The sequence below is a fragment of the Anser anser genome (genome assembly GCF_964211835.1).
Source record: "Anser anser genome assembly, chromosome: 15".
NCBI classification, from domain to species: domain Eukaryota; kingdom Metazoa; phylum Chordata; class Aves; order Anseriformes; family Anatidae; genus Anser; species Anser anser.
Window position 1 is genome coordinate 1,243,026 of NC_139736.1, and position 25,055 is coordinate 1,268,080.

The 25,055-nt window shown below is 54.6% G+C and overlaps 2 protein-coding genes and 1 long non-coding RNA gene across 10 annotated transcripts; 1 reads left to right on the top strand and 2 right to left on the bottom strand.

Annotated features, from left to right (window-relative positions):
- Nucleotides 1-25: 25 nt before the first annotated feature.
- On the bottom strand, nt 26-9,539 carry TEX47 (testis expressed 47; the record flags this gene model as incomplete). 4 transcript variants are annotated; one of them, XM_083799656.1, is made up of 7 exons in its annotated part: nt 26-165; nt 6,078-6,237; nt 6,353-6,554; nt 7,003-7,067; nt 7,461-7,564; nt 8,430-8,504; nt 9,338-9,539. In XM_083799656.1, the coding sequence occupies 7 exons, from the start codon at nt 9,537-9,539 to the stop codon at nt 29-31; spliced, it is 945 nt and encodes a 314-aa protein (XP_083655782.1). In that variant the 3' UTR covers nt 26-28. The 4 variants fall into 4 exon arrangements, with proteins under 4 accessions (XP_083655782.1, XP_083655781.1, XP_083655780.1 ...); XM_083799655.1 differs by lacking the exon at nt 26-165 and adding an exon at nt 3,127-5,666; XM_083799654.1 differs by lacking the exon at nt 26-165 and adding an exon at nt 3,127-5,699.
- LOC310881852 lies at nt 9,195-13,422 on the top strand. Of its 2 annotated transcripts, none has more exons than XR_014572637.1 (3): nt 9,195-9,325; nt 10,979-11,100; nt 13,285-13,422. It is a non-coding gene; the product is annotated as an uncharacterized lncRNA (long non-coding RNA). The 2 variants fall into 2 exon arrangements; XR_014572638.1 differs by lacking the exon at nt 13,285-13,422 and adding an exon at nt 11,375-12,135.
- SLC5A11 (solute carrier family 5 member 11) lies at nt 9,311-24,771 on the bottom strand. Of its 4 annotated transcripts, none has more exons than XM_083799643.1 (16): nt 23,248-24,769; nt 20,630-20,805; nt 19,817-19,888; nt 18,998-19,102; nt 18,621-18,680; nt 18,232-18,336; nt 16,826-16,931; nt 15,893-15,973; nt 15,276-15,481; nt 14,680-14,815; nt 14,477-14,584; nt 13,939-14,089; nt 13,263-13,431; nt 12,332-12,547; nt 10,952-11,114; nt 9,311-9,846 (listed from the first exon to the last, which is right to left on the bottom strand). In XM_083799643.1, exons 2-16 carry the CDS (start codon nt 20,759-20,761, stop codon nt 9,629-9,631), a joined length of 2,028 nt encoding a protein of 675 aa, XP_083655769.1. In that variant the 5' UTR covers nt 20,762-20,805; nt 23,248-24,769; the 3' UTR covers nt 9,311-9,628. The 4 variants fall into 4 exon arrangements, with proteins under 4 accessions (XP_083655769.1, XP_083655770.1, XP_083655772.1 ...); XM_083799644.1 differs by lacking the exon at nt 23,248-24,769 and adding an exon at nt 21,344-21,876; XM_083799645.1 differs by having other exon boundaries at nt 9,707-10,582; nt 23,248-24,771.
- Nucleotides 24,772-25,055: the final 284 nt, after the last annotated feature.

Sequence of the window (25,055 nt, forward strand, 5' to 3'; positions counted from 1 at the left end):
GCGCTGCCTGCTCCGCGTGCTCTTTCTTTCACGGGCTGCAGAAGACGTGGCCTGGGACTGAACGTGCCTGTTCCGTAACACGTGGATCCCTGGGGAATGGCAGGAGAAGCGCTGGGCACAGCCTGGATCGTGCAGAGAAGCGGGAGGGAACGGGCCGTACTGTTTCTGAGAACGGGAGGTGGGGCAGAAGAGGAAATCAGACCCCGGGGGTAACGCTCCCGTAACTAATGAAGTTAGCTGCGTTCCCCAGGGGACGCGTGGCTCTCGGTGACAAACCCCGCGCGTTTTGGCTGCGCTGTCCTTGATGCCGCATCAGAAAGAGCCTGGCTGCCCCCTGCCCTCTGCTCAGGTGCGCCTTGGGAGGGAAGGCGCCTGCTGGTAGCGGGTCACCGCTCCAGCCCCCAACGAGCGTTCCGAGCCCCTGAGCCCCGCGCTGCCCCCCGATCGGTTTCAGCCCGGTTACCGGCCCAGCCCCGCAGCTCAGCGCTCCCCAGGGGCCGCAGGGCTCCTGCCGTCACGCGGGGGGGCCGCAGCCTCGGGGCCTCCGGGGGCGCAGCAGCAGCAGCAGCAGAGCCCCGCGGGCAGCGCGACCCGCGCGTGGCGCTCCCGGGGCTCCGGTCGGCCACAGGGCGGGCACGGAGCAACCCGGCGGGGCCCTGGCGGGGCGGTTTTGTAACGCTGCCGCGCTGCCCCGCCGGGTGCCCGTGCCCGCAGGCCTGCTCGGAAGGCGGTGCGGCTGTGGCGCGCTGCGGGGCGGAAACCGGGGCCGTTCCGCACAGCCCGGCTGTCCCGGGCCCACCCCGGCGCGCTGCGACCGGACCCGCGGCTCGGGGCCGCTCCCGGCGCTCGGCGGCTGCGCCCGGCCCGGGCCAGACCCCGCCCCTCGTCGCGCGCGGCCCCGCCCCGCCCAATCCTCGTCCTGCTCCTGTCAAGCAGGAACCGCCCCCCCGCCCCGCCCCGTCCAATCCCCGTGCTGGCCCTGTCAGGATGGACCCGCCCCTTTTCAGGCGCTTCTCCGCTCCGCCCAATCATCGTCCGAGCCCTGTCAGGATGGACCCGCCCCTTTTCAGGCGCTTCTCCGCTCCGCCCAATCATCATCCGAGCCCTGTCAGGATGGACCCGCCCCTTTTCAGGCGCGGCACCGCCCCGTCCAATCCCCGTGCTGTCCCTGTCAGGATGGACCCGCCCCTTTTCAGGCGCTTCTCCGCTCCGCCCAATCATCGTCCGAGCCCTGTCAGGACGGACCCGCCCCTTTTCAGGCGCGGCACCGCCCCGTCCAATCCCCGTGCTGGCCCTGTCAGGACGGACCCGCCCATTGTCAGGCGCGGCTCCGCCCCACCGAATCGCCGTCCCGGCCCTGTCAGGATGGACTCGCCCCGCCCCGCCCCGCCCGTGCCGCTCCCCACCGTGTCCCGGCCCGCCGGCCCTGGTCCGCCCGACCCCGGTGCCCGCCCTGTCAGGCCGGAGCCGCCTCCCGACCCTGCCCTCCCCGTCAGGGCTCGCTGCGGCCCGGCCGCCCGGGGACCCCCCCCGCCACCAGCGTCCTGGAGACGCAGCCCGGCGGAGGCACGGGGAGCCCGGTCCCGTCCCGTCCCTCCCGTACCGTCCCGTCTCGCCCCCTCCCGCGGCGTCCGGCCCGTTTCCCTCCGCGCCTTGCCCGGACACCGAACACGGCCTCTGCGGGGCTGTTGGGGGAGGGAGCGGGCCCTTGACAACTTCCCGCCGCGCCAGGAGCGAGCACGGCGGGGCCGCGGTCCCGGGACAGTCCCCGGCGGACGCTGCCGGGCGGGCGGCAGCGCTGCGGCGCCACGGACGCGAAAGGCGAGGGGGCGGGGCCGAACTGACAGAGTCAGGGCCGGGATTGGGCAGAGCGAGGCCGAGCGAGACCGGATTGGGTGGGCAGGGAGTTGCTGTAGGCAGTGATTGGGCGGGGCGGGACAAGGCGGGGTGGGAGGCGGGCCCGGCCTGAGAGGGCCGAGGCAGGGATTGGACGGAGCAAGGCGGGACGGGATTGGTTCCAGCTGTAGCTGCTGAGGTCAGGGATTGGCTGTCACCTACCGCGGGGCGGGGCCGAGGGTGTCAAATAGAGCACGTGGCGGAGCAGCTGTCACAGTGTGAAGACGACGACGACGGTGACGGATGAAAATAGGGGAGGTGTCAGCAGAATGGGGTGAGCTGAGGGTGACGAGAGGGTGGGCAAGAGGAACGGGTTCTTGGGTACCTAAAGGAATGGGGTGGGCCGGGGTGCGGCCGGGCGGCGGGCGGCCGGGCGGGGCGCGGCGGCGGGCGGCCGGGCGGGGCGCGGCGGCGGGCGGCCGGGCGGGGCGCGGCGGCGGGCGGCCGGGCGGGGCGCGGCGGCGGGCGGCCGGGCGGGGCGCGGCGGCGGGCGGCCGGGCGGGGCGTGGCGGCCGGGCGGGGCGCGGCGGCGGGCGGCCGGGCGGGGCGTGGCGGCCGGGCGGGGCGCGGCGGCGGGCGGCCGGGCCGGGCGGGGCGCGGCGGCCGGGCGGCGGCCGGGGGGGTGCGGCGGTGGGCAGCCGGGCGGCGGCCGGGCGGGGCGCGGCGGCGGGCATTTAATGAGAATATCAGTAACAGTCTGACTATGAGTTGGTTTTGGTTTTTTTTATTTTTTTTGGGGAAATGGGCAAGAGCTGAAATTCTTGGGTGGGAGCTAAGACTCCACATTCAATAGGGGAAATGGGGGAGCAAAAGGTGAAATCTTGGGAAAGAGCTGAGAAAAAGAGCTGGACCTGAGCTGAAGAGGAGCTGAATAATAAAGCTTTTTTGGGGAAAAATGGGGCAAAAGCTGAAATCACTGACTCTGAGTTTCTTTTTAAACCTTTTGGGGGGAATGTGGGGAAGAGCTGAACTCCCTGGGAGGAGGCTGAGAGAAGGGCTGTTCCTGAGCTGAAGAGGAGCTGAATAATAAAGCTTTTTGGGGAAAAATGGGGCAACAGCTGAAATCACTGACTCTGAGTTTCTTTTTAAACATTTGGGGGGGAACGTGGGGAAGAGCTGAACTCCCTGGGAAGAGGCTGAGCGAGAAGAGCTGGTCCTGAGCTGAAGAGGAGCTGAATAATTAAGCTTTTTTTGGGGGAAAAATTGGGGAACAGCTGAAATCACTATGAGTTGTGTTTGTTTTTTAATTTTTCTGGCGACATGGGCAAGAGCTGAAATTCTTGGGTGGGAGCTAAGACTCCACATGCAAGAGAGGAAATGGGGGAGCAAAAGGTGAAATCATGGGAAAGAGCTGAGAAAGAAGAGCTGGACCTGAGCTGAAGAGGAGCTGAATAATAAAGCTTTTTTGGGGAAACATGGGGCAACAGCTGAAATCACTGACTCTGAGTTGTGTTTTTAAACCTTTGGGTAGAAACTTGGGGCAAAAGCTGAACTCCCCGGGAAGAGGCTGAGAGAGAAGAGCTGGTCCTGAGCTGAAGAGGAGCTGAATAATAAAGCTTTTTGGGGAAACATGGGGCAAAAGCTGAAATCACTATGAGTTGTGTTTGTTTTTTAATTTTTCTGGCGACATGGGCAAGAGCTGAAATTCTTGGGTGGGAGCTAAGACTCCACATGCAAGAGAGGAAATGGGGGAGCAAAAGGTGAAATCTTGGGAAAGAGCTGAGGAAGAAGAGCTGGCCCTGAGCAGAAGAGGAGCTGAATAATAAAGCTTTTTTGGGGGGAAAAATGGGGCAACAGCTGAAATCACTGACTCTGAGTTGTGTTTTTAAACCTTTGGGTAGAAACTTGGGGCAAAAGCTGAACTCCCCGGGAAGAGGCTGAGAGAGAAGAGCTGGTCCTGAGCTGAAGAGGAGCTGAATAATAAAGCTTTTTGGGGAAACATGGGGCAACAGCTGAAATCACTGACTATGAGTTGTGTTTGTTTTTCTTAATTTTTCTGGGGAAATGGGCAAGAGCTGAAATTCTTGGGTGGGAGCTAAGACTCCACAGTCAAGAGGGGAATTGGGGGAGCAAAAGGTGAAATCATGGGAAAGAGCTGAGGAAGAAGAGCTGGCCCTGAGCTGAAGAGGAGCTGAATAATAAAGTTTTTTTGGGAAAAATGGGTCAACAGCTGAAATCACTGACTCTGAGTTTCTTTTTAAACATTTGGGGGGGAACGTGGGGAAGAGCTGAACTCCCTGGGAAGAGGCTGAGCGAGAAGAGCTGGTCCTGAGCTGAAGAGGAGCTGAATAATAAAGCTTTTTGGGGGAAAAATTGGGGAACAGCTGAAATCACTATGAGTTGTGTTTGTTTTTTAATTTTTCTGGTGACATGGGCAAGAGCTGAAATTCTTGGGTGGGAGCTAAGACTCCACATGCAAGAGAGGAAATGGGGGAGCAAAAGGTGAAATCTTGGGAAAGAGCTGAGGAAGAAGAGCTGGACCTGAGCTGAAGAGGAGCTGAATAATAAAGCTTTTTTTGGGGAAAAATAGGGCAACAGCTGAAATCACTGACTCTGAGTTGTGCTTTTAACCTTTGGGCGGAAGCTTGGGGCAAAAGCTGAACTCCCTGAGAAGAGGCTGAGGAAGAAGAGCTGGACTTGAGCAGAAGAGGAGGTGAATATTAAAGATTTTGGGGGAAACATGGGGCAACAGCTGAAAGCACTGAGGTGTTTTTTTTTTTTTTTTTTTTGAAATTATTGAGGAAGACCTGGGTCTAATGGTGAATTCACTAGGGAACATTTGAAAATAAATATTTTGGTACTGAAACCATATGTTTCAGCTGAAAAGAAAGAGATGGCCTTGATACCGAAGGCGCAGTGCGTAAAGCCCCACCTGTCAGCAGGGTAGGAGTTGTGAGAACGCTGTGTTTGGATAGTGCTGTGCAGTCCCACAGCATCTCTTTCTGGGTGTGCCACTTCTGGAGGTGCATCGCCTGGCACAGGCTCTGATTTGCCAGGGCACCCGTGAGCTGAAGGTTTTAAAAGACGGTGCAGCCAGCAGCAGCAGCCTGGAGAAATGAGAGCACCTCTTCCATGGACTGTGGCATCTTGAGCTGGGATGAAGCTGAACGCTTAGAGCTGCAGCTGATCTTGCCACATGAACATCCCCTAAAGATCTTGGGACAAGCCTCAGGTCGTGAGCTTGCATATGACGGGGCTCAGGAGGGTGCCGGGGGTGCAAAGGTGACTGTTGGGCGGCGCTGTGTGAAGCCAGCGCCTGTTCAGGGGGTGTGGTGCCAGGAGGGAGCAGCTGCTGCTGGGCCCATCCCAGAGCTCTGCCTGCGGCCACCACCAGCCCCATGTGCGGTGGGCTCCGTGCCCGCGGGGTGCTGCTGGCCAGAGCTCACCTGGATGTGGAGCTGGGGCTGCGGCAGGGCCCTGGCAGCCACCAGCCAGGTTTGCCCGGCCACAGGGCAGTGGCACCCTCAGCCTGGCCTGGGGCTGCCTGCAAGATGTGGACCTGCACCCAGGGATGGCATCGCTGCCACAAATCAGCCATGACCCACTCAAGAGACCGTCCATTGTCAGCCTGAGGCCTGTTTATTGGCGTGCACACGGAGCACCCGTGGTTCGCGCTCCGTCAGAAGCAGAGTTCTGCCCTGGAGGCCGTGTGCTCCTCCCCGGGGCTCCGCAGCTAGCGGGGCGCTGCCTGCTCCGCGTGCTCTTTCTTTCACGGGCTGCAGAAGACGTGGCCTGGGACTGAACGTGCCTGTTCCGTAACACGTGGATCCCTGGGGAATGGCAGGAGAAGCGCTGGGCACAGCCTGGCTCATGCAGAGAAGCGGGAGGGAACGGGCCATACCGTTTCTGAGAACGGGAGGTGGGGCAGAAGAGGAAATCAGACCCCGGGGGTAACGCTCCCGTAACTACTGAAGTTAGCTGCGTTCCCCAGGGGACGCGTGGCTCTCGGTGACAAACCCCGCGCGTTTTGGCTGCGCTGTCCTTGATGCCGCATCAGAAAGAGCCTGGCTGCCCCCTGCCCTCTGCTCAGGTGCGCCTTGGGAGGGAAGGCGCCTGCTGGTAGCGGGTCACCGCTCCAGCCCCGTAACAAGCTCTTCTACCTCCAAGTTCAGTGGCATGAGGCAGAACTGCAGCCATGTGACTAAATGGGATGCTCATCCCTAAAACTGTGTGCAGCGTACCTGAATCCAGGGCAAGTTGTAAAGGACTTAGATACATTCTCAGGAAGTCTCCTGGGCTTGCACATTCTCCGGCTCTGCACAAACGGCTAATTGTCTCTGCCGGGATCAGCAGCTTGGGTGCAAGAGTGTGTGGACTGTCGGTCGCGTCCTCGCTGTCGTCCTTGGGAATAATCATCGTGTGTCAGGGCAGGCGGCACAGGGGATGGCAGGTTGCTGCCATTGCTGTGGGGGGGCAACCGGGGAAGTTTCTTACAGCTCGAGTATCTTGAGCTTACCTCAGCAGGTTTTGGTGTGCAGGCTGCCACTCTGAACAGGAGATTAAGGCACTCTGTGACTGTCCCTTCTGCAGGCTGTGACTCTGTTGTTTCTTGTGGTTGTGTCACAGGAGATGTCACCACTGTCACATACCAGTCTGGGAACAGTCTGGTGGGGATGTTATGTGCTACCACTGCAACTTTAATGTCCTGAAGTAAAGCACTGAGCGGAAAGAGTGAAATCCATCCTTAGAGCAGCAAGGATTTTATATCACAACACATTCAAGTTTCATAAACCATGTGACAACATGGCATCTGCAGGCCTAATGCTATGCTAGAGCACTGTATGCCTGGGGCGTGCAGCAACCCTCCCACCCCGGGCCGTCCACCTTGCAGACCCTCCAGCAGAAGCTGTTTCCAGTTGCACCCTAACAACTGGGCAAGGGTCTCAAGTGGACTGGTTGGATGGGAGGGTAAAAAATGAGCAGAAGAGCAGTAGGGATTTAGTAAACAAATGCAGGAGTGGGATGGTGGTACTGTACTCTGCAGGTACACAAATGGTTACTAAAAAGGGTGTGTAACCATAGCTAATGTTCAGTTTAACCTTAAAGGGAGCATTCTACCACTTCTGTTACCATTTTCTTTTGGAGAAGCTAATGGGCACCGCTTACCTGGGACCTTGATCTTGGAGAGAAGCAAGATCTCGGATGATAAGATGTATTGTGCTGCTGCAAGACTGCCGAGGAATGGGTAGAGTTTTTATGGAATTGCATATTACAAAATAATTTGTGAACACAAAAATAACTTATCAGCTTCCCCTCCTGTAAATGAGCTTTCTCTTTTAGTCCCAGACATTGCAAACAAAGCACATTCTTATTACATTTGATGGAACGTGTCATCTCTTTCTGTCAAATTACTGTTCTGGGGCAGTTATCAGAAGTATGAGGTGGAGCAAGTTTCAGAGGTAAGCTTCGGAAACCACCACACCATTATTCAGGTCTTAGTTCTTACGTTAGGCCAATGTATGGAGGAAGAGGTGGTTACGCATCTGTAGTTGCTGGATTTTGGAAGCCAAGTTTGTACAAAGATGAACTGAAGTTGGATCCCACCAGGAATTTCTTTAACTCACCTCCACTACATGAAGAACATAGCTGGAACAGAGAAGTAGCAGACCTGAGACTGGTTCTCTTGAGTTGTGTTTTGAGGCATATTCAAACAATCTTCTGTGATAACCTTGTTTCAAAAGAAAAACCGGCAGTTTGTCAAACTGCTTATAGTGATAGTTCCAGCAGCATGTGCTGTTTGTTCTGTTCTGTGTACTCTCTGCTGCCACAGACAACAGCTTTACAAATTACGCTTTTAGTATTCAGAAGGAATGTTAAAGTATCGTTAACACGGGATTCCCTTCTTCACATATGCAGTGACACAATTCATGTTAGCTCCTAAAACCGCACCAAATCCTGTACCATTTAGTGCAGCTGAAGCCTCCAATTTCTATCAGCATTTGTTTACTCGACAGATGAAGTTACATGTTGGCTGCTCTAGATGCACCACCTGAAGGCCTCAAATGTGGAGCACTTCAGTAGTTTTGTAGGCAGAGTTGGATTCTTGCCTGTGCTTGGCATTGGCACAAACTGATGCAATTTTAAGTACCTGTCTTAATGTATCTCACTCACCAGAAAAAAAACATCTACTTTAAGATGGCTGAGAACGTCATGCTTGTAAGTTGTTTGTAAAAACTGTATCATACTGCAAAAATAAAGTCTTGCTCTCCCTCAGGGTTTCTAATTGTCCTGTCTTATTTCCTTAGGAAGGATTCCTAAGTGATAATTCTCTCTATATGCTCTAACAAAAATGGTGCTTTCTTATTTCATGTGCTATGACAGGGCCTGTACAAATCCCTGCTCCATGCTGCCCATTGTGTCACTCTGTGCACGTGCAGCACAAAGAGCTTTAGCACACGGTATTTGCTCCAACTCTGCAGCAGTTCTGCTGCACCGTACAGCAGTACCGTGCCCTGGGGCACGTCCCGAGCGAAGAGGAAGAAACGAGAGGGGGGAGGCAGCACTTGCCGCGCACCCAGGTCCCCACCACGCACCTGCCACCTCCTCCGCCGCCGCCTCGCCCAGCCGCGCCGTCACCAGCAGCCGGTGCAGGGGGAGCCGGGCCTGTGCTGAGAGGCGTGGGGTCAGGGCAGGGCATGGGCAGGGCGGGGTCGGGGTGGGGCAGGGGTGGGGCAGGGCGGGGTCAGGGCAAGGGCAGGGCAGGGCGGGGGCAGGGCGTGGCCAGGGTGGGGCGGGATGGGGCGTGGTCAGAGCAGGGCGTGGTCCCTCCCGCCCCGCCCCGCCCGGCCCCGCCCCCACCTGCTCCTCGCCGTGCCGCCGCAGCCGCCGCAGCGCCAGGAGGTTCTGCCGCTCCGGGGCCGCGGGCTCCGCCGAGTCCCGCTGGGCCGCCGCCGTGGCCGCGCCTCAGGGCTGGGGCCGGGGCCCCTCAGCGGCCGTCGGGGCCGGTTCTGGGCCCGTGCTGGGCCCGGCCCCCCTGCCCCGCGCCCCCCCCCCCCCCCCCCGGTCCCGGCCGGGAGCAGCTCGCTCCCCGTAACGACGGTCTCAGCAGCCGCAGGCCCGGCCGGCGCAGCTCACGAGCAGCAGGCCGAGGCCGAGGCCCGGCACCGCCCGGCCGCCTTCCCCCCTCCGGGTTGAGGCCGCTCCTGGGGGCGCGGTCGTTCTCCCGGCCCCGCGGTTGAACGGCGCCCGCTCGCGCCCAGCCCGTCCCGGCAGCGGCACCCCGCAGCCGCCGGCCCCGCGCAGCGCCCACCCGTGTCGGTGCCCCCCCCGTGGGCGCCCCCTCGGGGCCGGGAGCGGGGCTGGGGGGGGGGGGGCGGGCGCTGCGACCCCCCCCGAGCCGCGGGCTGAGGACGCCGAGGGCAAAGCGCGTGCGGCAAAGGCGGTCGCGGAGGCACAAAGAGGAGCAGAATCCAGATTTCCCGAATTCCAGGTAGTGCTTTACCACACAGAGCGTCATTAAATACTTGAAATAACCGCAGCTCCCGCCCAGCTGCCTGCCGGAGCTCTTCGGGCTCGACAGGGGTCTGGTTCGGGTCTGGCTGGGATGGTGCCGAGTGCTCAGCACCTTCCATGGCCGGGCTCCTTGCGAGAAATAAGCTGTTAGGGAGGAGGGTCTGTCTTCTTAAATAAGATTTAGAAAGCATTATGGATTACATTAACCCTCCGCTAATTATTATCATTGTTTACACCAATTAAAATTAGTTGATCTCGTCTGGAACCAAATGGCTGACTGCTATGCGAAGTAGGCCCAGAGGAAGATCCCAGCACACACGCTTATTATCAAGTTGATGTTCAGGATGTGTTTCACCAGCGGTTTCTCCTCCAGGGAAGCCATGGGAAGCTCGGGTTTAATTGGCGCCACGTTCTCAGAGTTTTCCGGTCTGCGCTCCATCCCGCAGAGCCACAGAAAGGTCTTCATCAGCTTCGAATTCCTTTTGGTGTCAGTCGTGCCTACAAAGCCAGTAAATAGCGAAGTATAAATCTCACTTACAAACCAAATCCCAGGGATGTATCAGTATGGTCCTGTACAAAGGGTGTGATGCAAAAATGCATCCTCGCTCTTTAACTGAATACACTAGCTACACTGAGGTGTGGGGAACCCTTCAAGGAACATCTGTTTGGGGCTGCAGGATCAATTTCATTCTTCCCAGGAGGTCTGAGCTCAAGTTCTGCTGCTCCCAGCATTCTAGGAAACCGTAACAGGAGAGCACACCTGAAAGCTCGGCTGTAACTGCTTGGTGCCCATCAGCTTCCTTCTGCACGTGCATGCTCTAGTCCGTTTAGGGTTACTCCACAATACACGTGTGCAAAATGATTTCTCCCAGCTTTGTTGTCGATTAGGACATACGTGACAAAATGCCAGGAAGATTGTGCTCATACACAACAAAAGTGAGATTTCCCAGCATTTAACTTACTCATTAACTAATTGATCTTTTCAATAGCTTTTTATAGATCAGAGGAATACACAGCAAAAGCTGCAGAGCTGCACAAACAGTGTCCCAAGCCTGGCAATAACAAGTGATGATAATCATTGCTGGAAAGTGCAGAATGAGTTGCTATGCATGTTTGTACCTAATACCGACAAGTACAAGTTTTAAAAAATGTAAATCCTCCTTCACTGATCTGTCAAGAACTCCGCCCAGGGCTCTGGGTTCTCCCTGCTGCTAGAGTCGATCAGAAAACATCACTGAAAAACAGAAATGGAATTTCATGAAAATAATTGTGGTTTTCCTCCACCCTCCCCTTTTTCAATCAGTTCTCCTTGCAGCAGGTGCAAATAGCGCTAATCTTTAGTGCAGGACAGTGGGCATGGCTTCCTGTATCCCATCCAGCTCCTTCTTGATTTCAAGCATATGTAATGCCATCAAGAGATGGAAAAGAAACTAAAACTAAATGTTTGCTCAGGTAAAACTGTCAGGTAAAAACCTTTTAGCATACCCCGAAGATACAAAAATCCAGAGGAAGTAGTTTTAAATTTTCTTGTCTTCAGAGCCTTTACATAACGCGTAGGGTTTTTAATTGTGGATATTACTGAATGTGGTGTTGGAGCACTTACATTTATTATCATTTGAACTATTTTCAGAGGCAATGCTTATATCAATCTGGAGAGCGGGACGCTCAGCTTCACACGCTCCTTTTGCAGCATCAGGAGAAGTGCTGACTGCTAGGTCTTTCTTGACTGGTAGATCCCCGCGTGTGAACCAGGTAAGCCGACTTATCTGATGGCATGAAGAGTGGTGTTAAAGAAAACTGCTTTCATGGTTGTTAAAAGGACTACCTTAGCAGCACAGCAGCCTGGAGAGAGAATACTTTAAAGGGTCAAAATCTGTTCTCCTGCTCTGCTGGAGCAGGTGAACAGCTAAGTGCTCAGCTGCTAGTGACAGAAGCGATGGCTACCATTGGCATGCTGGTTTTAGTTTTGTCTGGAACGTGATAGCTCTCTGAAGGATCACATTCTTCACTTTTTGTTACTGAACAGGAGACATTTCTGCATGGGACCATCACTGGGTGCAGATTGAGAGCAGGCCAGCGAAGGGAGCAAAAGAATGGAAACTGCAGCCAGTGAGGAACGATTCAAAGAACTGGGGTTGTTTAGAGAAGCCAAGACAGATGAGAGACACGACAATTTTCTTCAAATATGTAAAAGATTCATTAAAGAGGAATTTTCTCAGTATCAATGACAGGGCAGACAGGAAAGGATGAGCACAACATGGAAGCTAGAAAGATTCAGGTTGGAGATGAGGAAAAACCTTTACTGAGAAGGGCAGGTAAGCTCTCGAACTGATCATGCACTCCCTGGGCATTCTCCCTCTCTGGGGACTTTGAGAGTAAGTTTGCCAGAGATTTTTCAGAAATGTATCGGGTTAGTTCTGTCTTGAAGCAAGAGGATGCATTGGCTGTATGATTTCTGAAGGTCCCTTCTAGTCCTCCTTTCTGCTATTTATGTTTTTCTGTAGCCTCAGTATATCTATTAAAAATAGTCAAACTGGCACAAACCTGTTCCAGAGGAAGTGTGCTCTCTGCCCTTGATTTCTCTTTTCTGCGAGTAAAAATGGTTCCTCACTAAATTAGTAAGAGAGTTGATAAAGATGACCCAGAAGCTGGAATTTCTTGGAAAATAGAGGGAAAAAGCTAATTTGTCATGGATTAAACACACGTTTGAATTTAAGAACAGCTCTTTAACACCTACTGTTGACCAGTTTCCAGGGTGGGACTCTGGATTTACGGGACCAAAACCTTAAATGACAAGGCAGCAGAGTGCTGGAGCAAAGTAGGGATTGCTGTTACAAGTTATTGCGAGTGTTTTCACAGACATAGAATGAATGGAAACTTCCATTTCCAGATTATTTATCTCCACCTTATTCCCATGGAAGTAACTCGGGGCATTCTGGAAACCATTTAAGAATAATGAAAGAAATCTGAGGGGTTGACGCACCATTTCTTCCGAGGGGGGTTCTGTGAGCATGCTCACGACCAGCACGGTGAGCGTGGAGATGGCAGCCAGGACCATGGAGAAGTAGAGGTAGTGCATGTACCTCACCACGCCCGGCCTGAGATCCCGCTCCCCGCACTGGGGCTCCGGGTAGACGAAGTCCAGCACCAGTCGGATGACGCCCAGCAGCAACCCAATCACCAGGCCCCAGAACGCGCCCTAGGAAGTGAGGGATATTCTTTACTGGAGCAAGAAGCATGAATCCGCCCAGGACCCAGGGCTATACCCGTGCTTGCAGGCTATAAGCTGGCCAGGCTTTCTCCTTGCAGGTTTTTTGGCAGGCTTCCCTCGCCTCCCTTTTCTGCTCCTGCTGTTCGTCTAGGTGTGCTGGAGCCTGGTAATTCTGCTGCGTGGGGACGAGTGGGTCATGCATTTTGGTATGGAGGGGAGGTATAATGTCTTATGCCAAAATACTCTGAAGGGAAATATTCACATCCTAATGGTTGCCTTAACTGTGGGTGCTTACAACTGTTCTCCACCTAAGCAAAAGCCAGTTTGGGAAGGCTTTGCCCTGTACCCAGCACCAATCTTTGCAGAGGAGCTGGAGGCTTTGGATTCCTGCTGCCATTCGGCTCCTTAAGTTCCCAGGACCCCTGATGCAGATCATAGGAGTGCATCTAATAAATGGCTACTGAGGCCCTAACACCCTGCAACCAAGTGACACAGTCATCTCACTACTTCTGAAATGCCAGTGGAGCCTTTGAAAACCAGCAGGAATTACTGCTTCCTGCCCCAGGCTGATGGCTCTGCAGAGGTCTGGGTGCCTTTGTTCTGCTATGCACTAGAGGAGGAGGCCGGACTGCAGCCTGGGGCTGTGCTCTGAGCCTCTGTCAGGCCACAGAGGTGACTGCACTGAGCACAGGGGAGTTGTTACCTTTTCATTCGCTCTTTTCCAGAAGCAACCCAGTATAAACACCATCGCCACAGGGGGCTGCAGGTAGGAGCTGATGGACTGGATGTAAATGAAGAGCTGCCCGCCCTGGCCAGCCTGGACCAGTGGGATCCACAGGATGGAGATCACAATGAGCAGCAGCACAAAGACCCTGTGCAAGAAGAAGATGTCATTATTGGTAGCCCAGATTGTTCTTTTCCACTTGCTCAGCTTGCAGGGCTCCTGCTGAGATCTGTAACCACCAGGCCTCTGCTGTTGACCCCCAGCACCCCTGTGCAGAAGGGGGCTCTCGGCCCATCCTCACCTGTAGTGGATCCCTTGCACCCGCCCTGCCCAGGCTTCCCCAGACACCCTCTCCAGCTGCTTGATTCATGTCTCTGCATGTCTTTGTGCTATGGCATCTTGGTTTGCTCCTGTAGTTTGGTTTGACCTGAGCAAGCTCCTTCCCCCCATCTCTAACAATGCTGTAATGAAGTGGCTGTAATTAAAAATGGTCTGAAATACAGGGGTCATATTCTTTGTTTTTTCCCAGTTTGAAGTAGAGAAATTGATACTGGAGATACTAAATCTCCAGAGGGGCAGCAGGGTGCAAACTGTGCAAAAAGGTCTCTTGAAGGCTCAGGGTCTGACAGAACACGCATGCCCTGGTGCCCCGTACCTGCCAACGATCATGAGTTCCCATTCGGAACAACGAGGCCGGAATTGTTTCCAGAGGTCCATGGTGAAAATGGTGCTGGCACTATTGAAGATGGAAGTCAAGGAGGACATAAGCGCTGCTATCATCACTGACATCATCAGGCCCCGGAGTCCTGGAAACAGAAGTGTCGCCCCCTGAGGACTCCTGAATAACCTCAGCTGCAGGATGACCTTGAGTTCTTTGAACTACAACAGACTTTTAAAAGTATTTTTAGCCCCAATTGTAAAATGGCTAGTGGCAGGGAGGCTTTAGCAGTTGATTCTCGTTGTTAAACATCTATTTATCTCTTATCTGAATTTGTAAGAAGTAGACCTCTAGACACTGGACTATCACCCATCTCTCTTGTTGCATGCTGTCCCTTGCTGCTGTTTCATCAAGCCCAATGTAACCTCCACTGAAATTATAGTCGCAGGGCATTTTCCTCTCTGGACTTTTCTCACAGATGCCTTTCGGCTGGTGCCCAGCCCACCGGTGCCAGCACAGCTACCGGGCTCCTCACCTACAGGCAGAAGTTCTATGACCAGCTTAGGGTAAGCGATATCAGAACAGCCAGATGGGTTGCCACAGATTTTTCGACAAATTTCCGGGTCTGCACAAGCCACCAGATCTGAAATAAGCAAGGGGGAGTGAGAAGCAGCTCCACAGAGCAGTCACCATCATCAGTTACTGGCAGAGGGAACAGATCTCTCCTGCAGCACTTACCTGGGAAGAGAACCCGGCTGATCATGCCCGGCATTACCATCATAAAGAGGGGCAAAATTTTCAAGTAGGAGGTCATCAGGGAGCCTCCCTTGGCGTGAGAGAGGTTTTTAGCAGCAAGGGACCTCTGAACGATGACCTAAAAATTAAGAAATGCGTTTGGTCTGCTGCTCAGCAGCACTCCTCTCAGGGTAAGACAGAGCCTGAAATGAACAAAACGAGTTAAAAGAACGCTGCAGAAACATCAGAAGGTTGCCCAGGGCTCCACTCCTGCTGGCTCTGATGTTGTCACTAGGGGTGACGGCGGTCAGACCCCTGCAAGGCTGAGAGAAGTAAAAGGCTGAAGTTCAAAAAAACCTCTACAGACAGATTAACACCCTCCACACACACATTTCCCCCCTTTTTACATTAAAGTTATTCACAAAGCTTAGTTGTCCATGTCAGGTTTTGCAGGTTGAGGATTGAAAGCATCAGCTTTTACTGCATTCCCCTAAGAAATAAACAGTCCAGGCTATGCTGCAAACCTTAGGTTTGTAACCAGATTTAAACAACCGAGAACATGTTCATGAAACCAGCCAAAGGAATAAGCAGTAACCCACCTGATCTGTACACCAGTACCAGAGGGATGGGATGGTCATTCCCACCAAAACCCCCGGCCAGGGAAGGTCGGAGTTAACAGGGTCCCGGAAAATGTGAAAAGCGTCTTCCCTTGGCAAGCCGCAGCTGCTGTTTTCCTTGCGGGTGCTGGGAATGGCATCAAAGTATTTTGTCTGCAAGCCTTCGAGACCGCCAACTTCAACAAAGCCTAAAACAAGTCACAAGAAGCAATTACCATCTTCCATGCTCTGTACTCTACAGCTTGCTGAGGGTGATCCTCCACAGGTCTTCTTTAAAGTCAGAAGCTAGTGACTTTAACACTGGGCTGGGGACAGCATCACGCTGTAAACCTGCTGGCTAGAGAAGATGCTTGCTCATCTCTTAGACTACCTTAGAACATACTTCTTTAGGTATTTTTCATGGAGTACTTGTACACTTTTACCACGTAAAGAACTACTGTAAGATTATTTGTGTAAGTTTATATTTCAGCAGGAAAATACATAGGAAGCAGTTCTCAGAACATCAATTAAGTAATCAGCTGTAATGACCCAGCGTGTCTGTGCCATTTGTTAAAGATTCTGTCGCAGTTTTATCAACATGGCCCCAGGGTAACACTCACTGAAGACCATGAGAGTGACGGCGCCGATCAGCATGATGAGGGTTTGCAGCGCGTCTGTGTATATCACCGCGGCCAGGCCACCTGAGAGAAGAGAGAAGCAGCAAGCGGTGGGAAGCGGGAGCTGCTCTGGGCCGGACCCCTCGCGCCTCGGCAGCGTTTTGAGAGCAGGGCAACCCCGGAGCCCTGCCGGGCGCGCTGTCACCTGCTGCCGGGCGCTTTGCCCGCGGTGGGCAGGTCAGCCCTTCCTCTGCACGGCACTTTGGCTGAAACTTCTCATGTTTTGAATCGTAATGAATCACCATTTTGGCACTAAAAAGCCAAAGTCCAGTATAAGTACTTCTACGGGAAATACGTGGAAAAGCTCCAAGACAAAGCCCAAGCTGAATAAGGAGGAGGAAGAAAAGCAGGCGTGGGGGGGATCATTACGAGCAACGTCACGGGGTGAGCAGTGAGAAAGGAGCAACCTTTATTTGTTTGGGATTTGCTGCTTACTCCGTGCGTGGCTTTGTTCCATTTGGCCACTCTTAAGCCCCAAAAGGGCACCCGAGACTGACAGTGTTTTCCGCATTGCACAGCTTGCTGTTATGTTAGTCCCTCATACCTCCAAAAAGCCCAGAGGAGAAACTGTACTGGGCAAATACCATGAGCATAACTTCCCCGTAAGGAGAACCTGATGTACATCCATGTCTGGCATGGCCTTGCAAGGGGTGTTCATTTACTCTGACCTCATAATTCTCTTTTAACAGGTGAGTTACCGATTGCTCGTTTTGCTGTTCTCCATACTCACGGCAAAGCCAGACAGTATGGGAAGTGCGGGACTCCTACCATGAGCGTCAGGATGCTCTGTGCATTGCATGAACGCACCCAGCTCACTAAGCAGGATCCGTGGTGCTGCGAAACGTTGGCATTAGGATCTGAAACTCAGCCACGTACCTGCAACAGTGTAGACAGCGGTGATTGCCAGCAGGCCCACAACAGCAATGTAGAGGTCCCAGTGCAAGGCTTGCTGAATGAAGAGGGCCCCAGCGTACATATCAACCTAGGGAACAAAGCGGTCAGTGCAGCTGCTGATGGTGTTACCGAGCCCCTCTAGGCTGCCCGAGCCAGGGAGCGGGAGCGCTCGGCCGACTCAGCTGCCTCTTTCCCCTTCTTTGCACATCCCTCTGCAGCCCCAGCTCCTGTGCGTGGGACCAGGCTCCGTCTCGTGTTAGGATGAGTTTAGGATCACTGTTTGTTGTGGGGGGACGCAGTGGGAGCTACCCCAGGAGGAGCCTGCACACAGCTCCTGCATGCAGGTGCCCGGGTGGGCTGAGCTGACCCCTTCCCGCTGCGGAGGAGGCAGCGAGGGGGCAGGAGGGGGCAGGAACCGGAGCCCCCAGGTGCTGAGCTCTCCCCGGTGCCCCAGCGCCTGCCACCAGCCCCAGCACCCTGGGCTGTGCAGTGACTTCCTCGTTGCTGGCAGGGCCCAGCCCGTGGGTGAGGGCAGTGTCCTCGGGGTGCGGTGGGCCCAGCAGCCACCTTGCTCCGCAGCTACATGGAAACGCTGCCTTTTAGGACAGGCAAACCGCAGACCATAGAGTGACAGATGTATAAAAGCATCTGAGCAGTCCCTTTTCTCTATCAGGCATCATGTCATCAGAGAGATGCACCGAAGGGGCGTTTTTTTCTAAAGGAGCAGCCGAGCCTGGCCCCTGGGTGCCCACAGGAACCCCGCGATGCATCACCCCCCAGGGCCGCAGGCAGCATGTGCCAGACAGCTCGGCCCCCCCGGGCCCTGCCTGCACAGGAGAAACACGGGCAGGGACTCTCTGCTTTCACCAGTTCGCGCACTGCTGCCCAGTTAATAAACAGCTTGCGAGGTGTTGCGCAAGGGTTGATTCAGTTATTCATTCAAGGCACTACATCAAACAGGAGCAATAAGTCACTGAACTCTTTTCACCTGAATGCATACCGACTCCTACATTCTTATTCATCCTGCACAAAGCAGTGTTTGGTGTCTTTGCAGGAAATGAACATGCAAAGGGAAACTGGGCAAGCAAGCCAGACGCACAAAATCTAACAAGTGCATCCATCAGGTTAACTTTTCAGTGGATTACTGCTCAGGACATTGACATGCAGTTTCCCCCTTACTGTAGCAAGCATTCAAATCCCTCCTGGGACAAAAGCTGTAATTCTTTTCGCGTAGCTTCTTGAAACAACTGTAGACTACCTGAGGTATTTTGAAAATACTCCCATCTCTGATACTACAGGGAAGGGGCAGTCACTGCCTCTCTCGGTCTTGCTGAAGACCTTTCCAAAGTGAGTTGAACTCAGCCTCCTTTCATTTTCTTCCTACTTACTGATATTTTGGTGAAGATATAGATGAACAAGTAGAGAATCGCCAGGAACATCTGAATTCTTTTGCCTCCAAAGCGCTTCTGCAGGTACTCTGGCATAGTAGTGACCTGTGCGGGAGAAACAGGGAGTGAGATACGGGACCCCCCAGCTCCCTGGGAGATGTCGCAGCTCTCCCTTACTGCCGGCAGCCCGAGCACTGTGCGCAGGCAGCAGCTCCTGCCCGGCCCTCGGCCCCTCACACACCGGGCCCCAGGGGCATCGGGTGCTCTGCAGCTGCCTCGCTGCTGTCAGGAGCAACGCAGCTGCAGCAGGGAATGGCCAAGCCCAGGAGCCAAGCAGCTGGTGTGAATCCCACAAAGTCATTGATGGACACAACTTCCCATTTACTTACTCCTGCCGCTATATAAATTGGAAGGAATAGCCAGGCCAGCACCAAAACACAAAACATCCCCTGCAAAACAAATGGAAAGGAAGTTCACGGATGCTGGTCAAGGCTGTGATGAAGTGTAGGGAGCACGCACACCCTGGGGACTTGGGGACTTCTCACGGGCCTCAGGCCCCCAGCAGCTGGAGGTGACTCTGAGCTCCTGCAGCAGGACTCTGAGCCTTGGGAGCTGCTCTGCCCTTGTGTGGCAGTTCCTTGGGGCTCAGGCTTCCTGGGGACCTGCCCTTATAGCACAGAGGCAGCTGGAGGGCTGCTGTGCCGTGCTGTGCCGTGCTGTGCCATGCAATACCATGCCGTGCTGTGCTGTGCCGTGCCACACTCACGTTCCACTCGTAGGCTGTTGCAGCAATTCCTGAGGCAGCTCCTGACCCAGCCAGGCCGATGAAGTGCCCGCTCCCAACATTGCTAGCAAACAGGGATGCGCCCACCTGGAGAGAGATGCGGGAGGTCAGGCGCGGTGCCCTCAGCTGGGCCTGGTGGTGCACGGGGCCGGGAGCGGGGCAGCTCCGTGTCCCAGCGCACAGGCTGGGCGGTGATGCTGTTCCCGCACACCCTGCTGTGGGACATGAATCCTTTTCACCCTCTGCCTCCTTCTTTCGCCTGCATGCTCAGTGGCTCTGGCACCTTTCTCCAGCTCCTTTCGCCACTTGCAATGTGTCGCTCACTTGGGGGCAAATTTCGGGGCATCCTGCTCCCAAACGGGTGTCCAGTCTCATGGAGGATCAGGGCAGAAGGTGGAGGGCACACCAGGAATGTCGGGCCTCCAGGTTCCTGTATTAGCACCTACTGCCTCACCAGGCCAGCCCAAATGAAGCTCCCCACCTAGCAGAGAGCAACACGGAGCTGCGGCCGCAGCAGGGACCACCCCGTTACTGCCAGAGATCTCCAGACAAGGCACGAGGAAGCAGACGGGCTTGGCCAGCCGGGGGGTGGCTGCCGTGGTGCCCGGGGCTGGGGCGGGTGCCCTGCAGCAGCTCCTCTTCCTTGAACATGGAAAAACAACCAAATTGTACCCGGGTCTTTGCAAACCGTGGGAGTTACCTTTTCCTTTCTGTGTGGAGAAATACATTCTGCTTGGACAAAATTGCTTTTTAGTCTCACTGTAACTTAGGGGCTAGCAGTATGATTACAGATATACTTACAGGCCACCAAACCATCTGTCCCCCGGCTAGAAAGTAGCCTTTCACAGTGCTGCGCTGCGTCTTCCACATGGACTGGGAAAGCAGAAAAGCAGAACAAAGGATCATCATTTCAGCTGCTGCCCAGAACAGCACTGCGCACGTGGCCGTTTCCCCGGTGGGACAGTGTCCTGTCATCACTCCAGATCCACAAGGAAGTCAATAATTTTGGACAAGAGCTGCGGACATCCCTAGTTATCAGGCTCAGCCAGGAGAAATGCGAGGCACTGCAAGCATTGCTCACTGACTCGTGTTGTTCAGAGATTTCAGAGGTTTTCATGCGGTATCGGGAGTTATGCACCGCATGTGAAGGCAGCAACCATTCATCTCTGCCTTGTGACAGCCAGATTGTGCTTCTGCTATTATAAAAGCCGTGCCAGGAGGATGCCTTAATTGTATATAAAGATTATTTTTAATTTATGGGATCTGCTGTCAGAACCTCACTGCAGACAAGCACGGATGATTTATAGGACAGCAATTCCTTCCCGGATAAACAAAACATTATTAGTAGTAATACTTGGTACTTACACAACCTCTTCCTTACAAGTGTTCTCAAAACCTTTGCAAACACTGGAGCTGAAGAGCCCTCCTGCAGCGCAGTGAGGGCACTTCCCCGGGCTGAAGTGAGGGTAAGGGCCTGTAAACTGCATCCTTCCACTTGTGCAGTTGAATTCAGTGAAGTGTGGCTTGATTCAAGCCAAACTAGAATAATTCAAGGCCCAAACAGCCATATTTTTCAGTATAACAGGGCACATACGAAAACTGTTATATGCTTACCCAGAGCCCAACAGCCAGGACAAACACAAAGTACAGCACGAGGACCGCGATGTCTATGGAGTCCAGCGTCTTCTGGGGAAACACATCCCACTGGGGAGTCACGGACACTGGGGTGCTGCTGGTGGTTTCCATGGCTTCTGGTGCAGGTGGGCACTTCTTTGTCCTGATGCATATATCTGTTAAAAAACGGGTCGGGCGGTTGGGGGTGGATGTGGGGTGGTGGCAGCAGCGGGGAGGTGCCGGCTGCTTCCTGGGGTGGTTGGTGCTGGCCGGGCTGTGGAGCTGCGGTGCTGCTGATGCCGGAGCTGCGGGGGTGGCTCTTGTGCCTGGCTCTTGTCCCCACTCACTGATCCCTCTTGTCTGCAACGTGCCAGATGGTTCCAGGGTCAGGTCTCTATTAATGTGGGTGAGTTTTTACCCGGCAGAGAAATGGGCACGTTACAGAGAAGTAACTAGCTGAACAGGAAAAATTCAGGCAAGGAGGCTCATTGGGAATCAGTGTCATTCCTTTTCCTTTCCTCCTCCTCCTCTCATCCAGGCTCTACCTTGCTTTGAAAGCAGAACAGGATGTGAATGGCAGCACCAGCAGTGGCACAGAAAGTGAGCCTCTGGCTTGGTGCTGGCCTTTGGTGGTCACGCAGGATCTCTGTGGCCCAGCACACCCCCGCCCTGCTCGCCCTTCCATGAGGATATACGGGATTTGCTTTCTCTTACCCTGCTGAGCCGAGGAGACGTCCCCTGGGCAGGGCAGACCCTGCACCCCTGGCCTGGGTTGCGGCACCGTCACCACCAGGACACCGGGCGCCTGCTCATCCTCCTCCTCCCCATGCCTGCAGAGCTGCCCAGCGCCTCTGGCCACTCTTGCACTCGTAAGGTGACACTTATAAGCTCCCCCCACGATAAAGCTGGAAAAGGTGGGGCAAAGGGAGGCGGTGCGCCCTGCCCTGCCCGCCACGCAGAGGGAGCTGTGCGGGTGCTGTGCTGCGGTGCTGCTGGCCGGGGCTGGCGAGAGGGGCGGCCGGACAAGTTCTTCCCCTGAGCGCAGCGCTCAGCGAGCACGGACAGAGGCATCCGCCCCATCCCTTGGTCCTGGGTTTCACAACCTCCTCTGGCCTCACCTCTTTGTTGATGCATGCAATTGCTGCTTTGAGCAGCAGCCGAGAGCTGCCCTTAACTCGCCCGTAGCCTGAAGAGCCGGCCGGATGCCCCTGGCATCGTGGCACTGCCGTGTACTCCCTGCCAGGTGTGTGAAGGGAACAGATACACAAAACTCACCCGGTGTCCCCGTGCACTGAGGCAATGTTGCCAGTGCACCGGTGATGGAGATGGAGCAGTTTCACTGCTGGGCAGCACTGAAAAGCCCAGGTTCTGCCCTGTGCCACTGCAAACTCGGCCCCAGTGCAGTCTGCATGGATGAGGACCTTGGGGCTCGTGCGTTTATGGCAATAAGGGCAAGAAGCAGTTTTGGGGTGGCAGGCAAGGTCCTGCAGTCCCATCACCCACTGTCCACAGCCGGCAGGTTGCATGCTGAGACATCAGCATCCTACAGCTCACGTCCCAAAGACAGTCCAGAGCCACACTGTGGTCAGCTGAGAGCGGTGCCGGTGCTGGGCTGAGAGCAGGACCCACAGGACCCCACAGAGCCCTCCCTGTGCCCTGCAAAGCGCCCAGGTCCCACTGAATCCCCTGGGAGCACTGGCCTTGCAAGGAGGCAGAGCACGGACTGTCAGACGGTCAGTGGTGCCTTACATCTTTAAGAGGCAAGGTATCTTGGCTGTCGCTGCGCTTTCACTGGCATGCTTAACCTCTAACTTGGAAAAGAGAAACACAGTTTGGTGCGCCCGCCTCAGGAAGCTGCTAACCCCTCTAACACCTCCCACTTTCTCTTTTGCAGCTCTGATATTGCCATTTCTTTTCACTTCCCGTAGCAGGGCCAGGTGCTGCACACCTGCAGTGCAGCCAGCACCAGGAGCTACCTGCGCTCAGTCTCGCATGGGACAGGGCGCACGGACACCTCTGTGCCTTTTCCTCTGCAAGGTGTGCAGCACCGGGGCAGAGCCCTGCGGGCATCTGTCCTGCCCGTCAGTGACAAAGGGACATGCAGAACATGCTCGGGTGAATTCCCGGCACCAAGGTGTGTCTGTGGGTCCCGTTTAAAGCCATGCAGGGTCCCTGACCCGGCGATGAGCTGCAGGGCGAATGCAGTGAGCTCAGCTGCTCTGATTTCTAATTCTAACCCTGCCCAGGCCCAGTGGAAATTTTGCCTGTTTTGTGCATTCAGGTCACAGCTCGGTCTCCCTCGGTTCCTGGCACAAGCGGCAGCGCTTTCCCCGCCAGAGATTGTGAGGAAGGAACATCCGTGGCATAGAAATGCAGCCGCTGAAGCCAGCCTTTATCAATGGTCCCAGGGAGACGCAGCCCACGTGGGTGTCGAGGCACCGTCTGGACTCTACCACTCTAAATGCCGCTGTAATGGGATTTTTTAAAGCTTTTCCAGCTCTATCCACCTTCTAAAGACACCACCGCTCGTCAGGAAGAGAGTCAGCCCCGAAGCCACCCCAGAGCCACCCAGCACCCAGACCTCCCCGGCACGAGGCAGAAGGCGAACGGGAACTTACTGCGCTCAGCTGGGTCTCATTCTGTTCCCTCGCGCTAGGCACCACCAAGCCTCTGCCAACTGACAGGCAGCTTAAATATTGCCAGAGAATCGGGATTTGCCAGCAGAGCTGTTAACAGTGTCACAAGGAATGAGGAGGAATATTTATAGTCAAACTTAAACTAATTGCCCGAAGTTACTCTTTCGGTCTCTTGCAGCTCTGGCAAGAAGGGCATTATTTCCACTATCAGGGCTCACGGGTCAAATTCCAGAGTGCCACCCCCTGAAGCAATCTGCAGCTAAGGAAGGGACACGTAACAATAAAAAGGTCAGTGCTGGTGTCCTCTCAAGCTGACATCCCAAGACACAGGAGGGAACCCGCAGCTAGTCCTGTGTCTAAGTTAAACAATAATAAAATCGAGCACCCCAAAGCTCAGGGAACCAGAAGCAAAGTAGGAAAAGCTAGTGTCTGTATTTTAGCTCATTGTTTCCCTCTCAGCTCACATGCTGATGGACGTAACTAAAGGTCTTTGAAACCTGGGACTGGAGATGCTTGAATTTGGTCTGCTAGAATGTGGAAACTCCAGATTTTCCTGAATTGTGCTACAACAATGCAGATCCTCGGAGGCTTCAAGCTGAGCATCCAGGTGCCTTGCGCTACCTCCAGCCCATGCAGCTTTTTTATGACTTCCAGCTCTTCCACTCTGAAGCTGAGACTTCTGTTTGTCCTTTTGGCAGCTCTCACTGCTTCTGGGAAAAAATCACGACTCACGGCAAAAAAAATCACGACTCCCAGCACTTCAGGCTGGATGCTTAGAAGAACGTCAGCCATGTTCCAGCGTGGCTTGGAGACGTCAGCCTGGAATTATTTTATCCCAGCCAGTCCACCAACAGGAGCTGTGAGGGCGTCCTCACCGTGACTTTCCTAAGCTGCTTGTTCTCTTCTTGATTTTTTTTTTCCATTTCTTGCAGGAAAGAGTGAAAACCCTTAAATATTCCCAAGCATGAAATGCAACCTGGGATTTCTGTGCTGGCTGTTTCACTGCCTGTGGATGGAGCCAGCCCCGCAGTGGTGGAGGAACTGGGTCCCGGAGCAGGGCTGCTCCAGGAGTTACTGCTCCCTTCCCAAGGCCACGCTCTCCCATGAGGACAATGCCATGGTCAAGGCTGACTTCAGTTCTGCTAAGGATGAGCTGGACAAGGCTAAGAGGAGAGCTTCCAGCCACTGCGTTCATTCTGGGGAAAAACTGACCAAGTGTTTGGAGTTATCAAGAAGGAACGAGACAACAAGGGCATGGCTGGATGCAGCCAAGGACCAGACGCAGTGTGGAGGCTGCAGGGTACCGTCTCTGGCGGTTTGCAGACCTGTGTGCAGCCAGGCATGGGCAGCCAGGAGAGCTGAAGGAACGCCGGGAGGCTGCGGGCACTTGGCGTGCATGTGCCCTAGCTCTGCTCAGAGCCATCTTACAGTTGCCTGTGCCATGGCCTCCAGGGAGGAGCCGCTGCTGGAGCAGGTTGCTGTAAACAAGCTAAACTACAACCAGGAAATCTGATAGGAGACTGGCCCCTATCTATCTGCTGTTAGGGTAAAGGGAGATAAATTGCTCCAGGGACATAAACTTGTCCTCAGCCAAGAATTCCTTTACAGAGGAAAACAATTCACTGGCTCATATGCACACTGACTACTTTCTTCTGAAGGCTGCAGAAAAAATCCATACTATTTTAAGAATTTGCTGCTCATATTCATCATGCTAGATTGAACGCTGCTCGCAAACTGCTCTCTTCTGAAGTGTGCAGTTATTTTCCTCAGACCAGCAAGGTCAGATGCAG

Bases quoted from the DNA above. Each gene is read 5' to 3' on its own strand.
- SLC5A11 (XM_083799643.1), bottom strand. From the start codon at position 20,761: ATGGAAACCACCAGCAGCACCCCAGTGTCCGTGACTCCCCAGTGGGAT. The intron at 18,337-18,620 runs GTAAGTAAATGG...TCTCCCGCACAG, and splicing joins CAATTTATATAGCGGCAGGA to GTCACTACTATGCCAGAGTA. The intron at 12,548-13,262 runs GTAACAACTCCC...CTCACTTCCTAG, and splicing joins GGAAAAGAGCGAATGAAAAG to GGCGCGTTCTGGGGCCTGGT.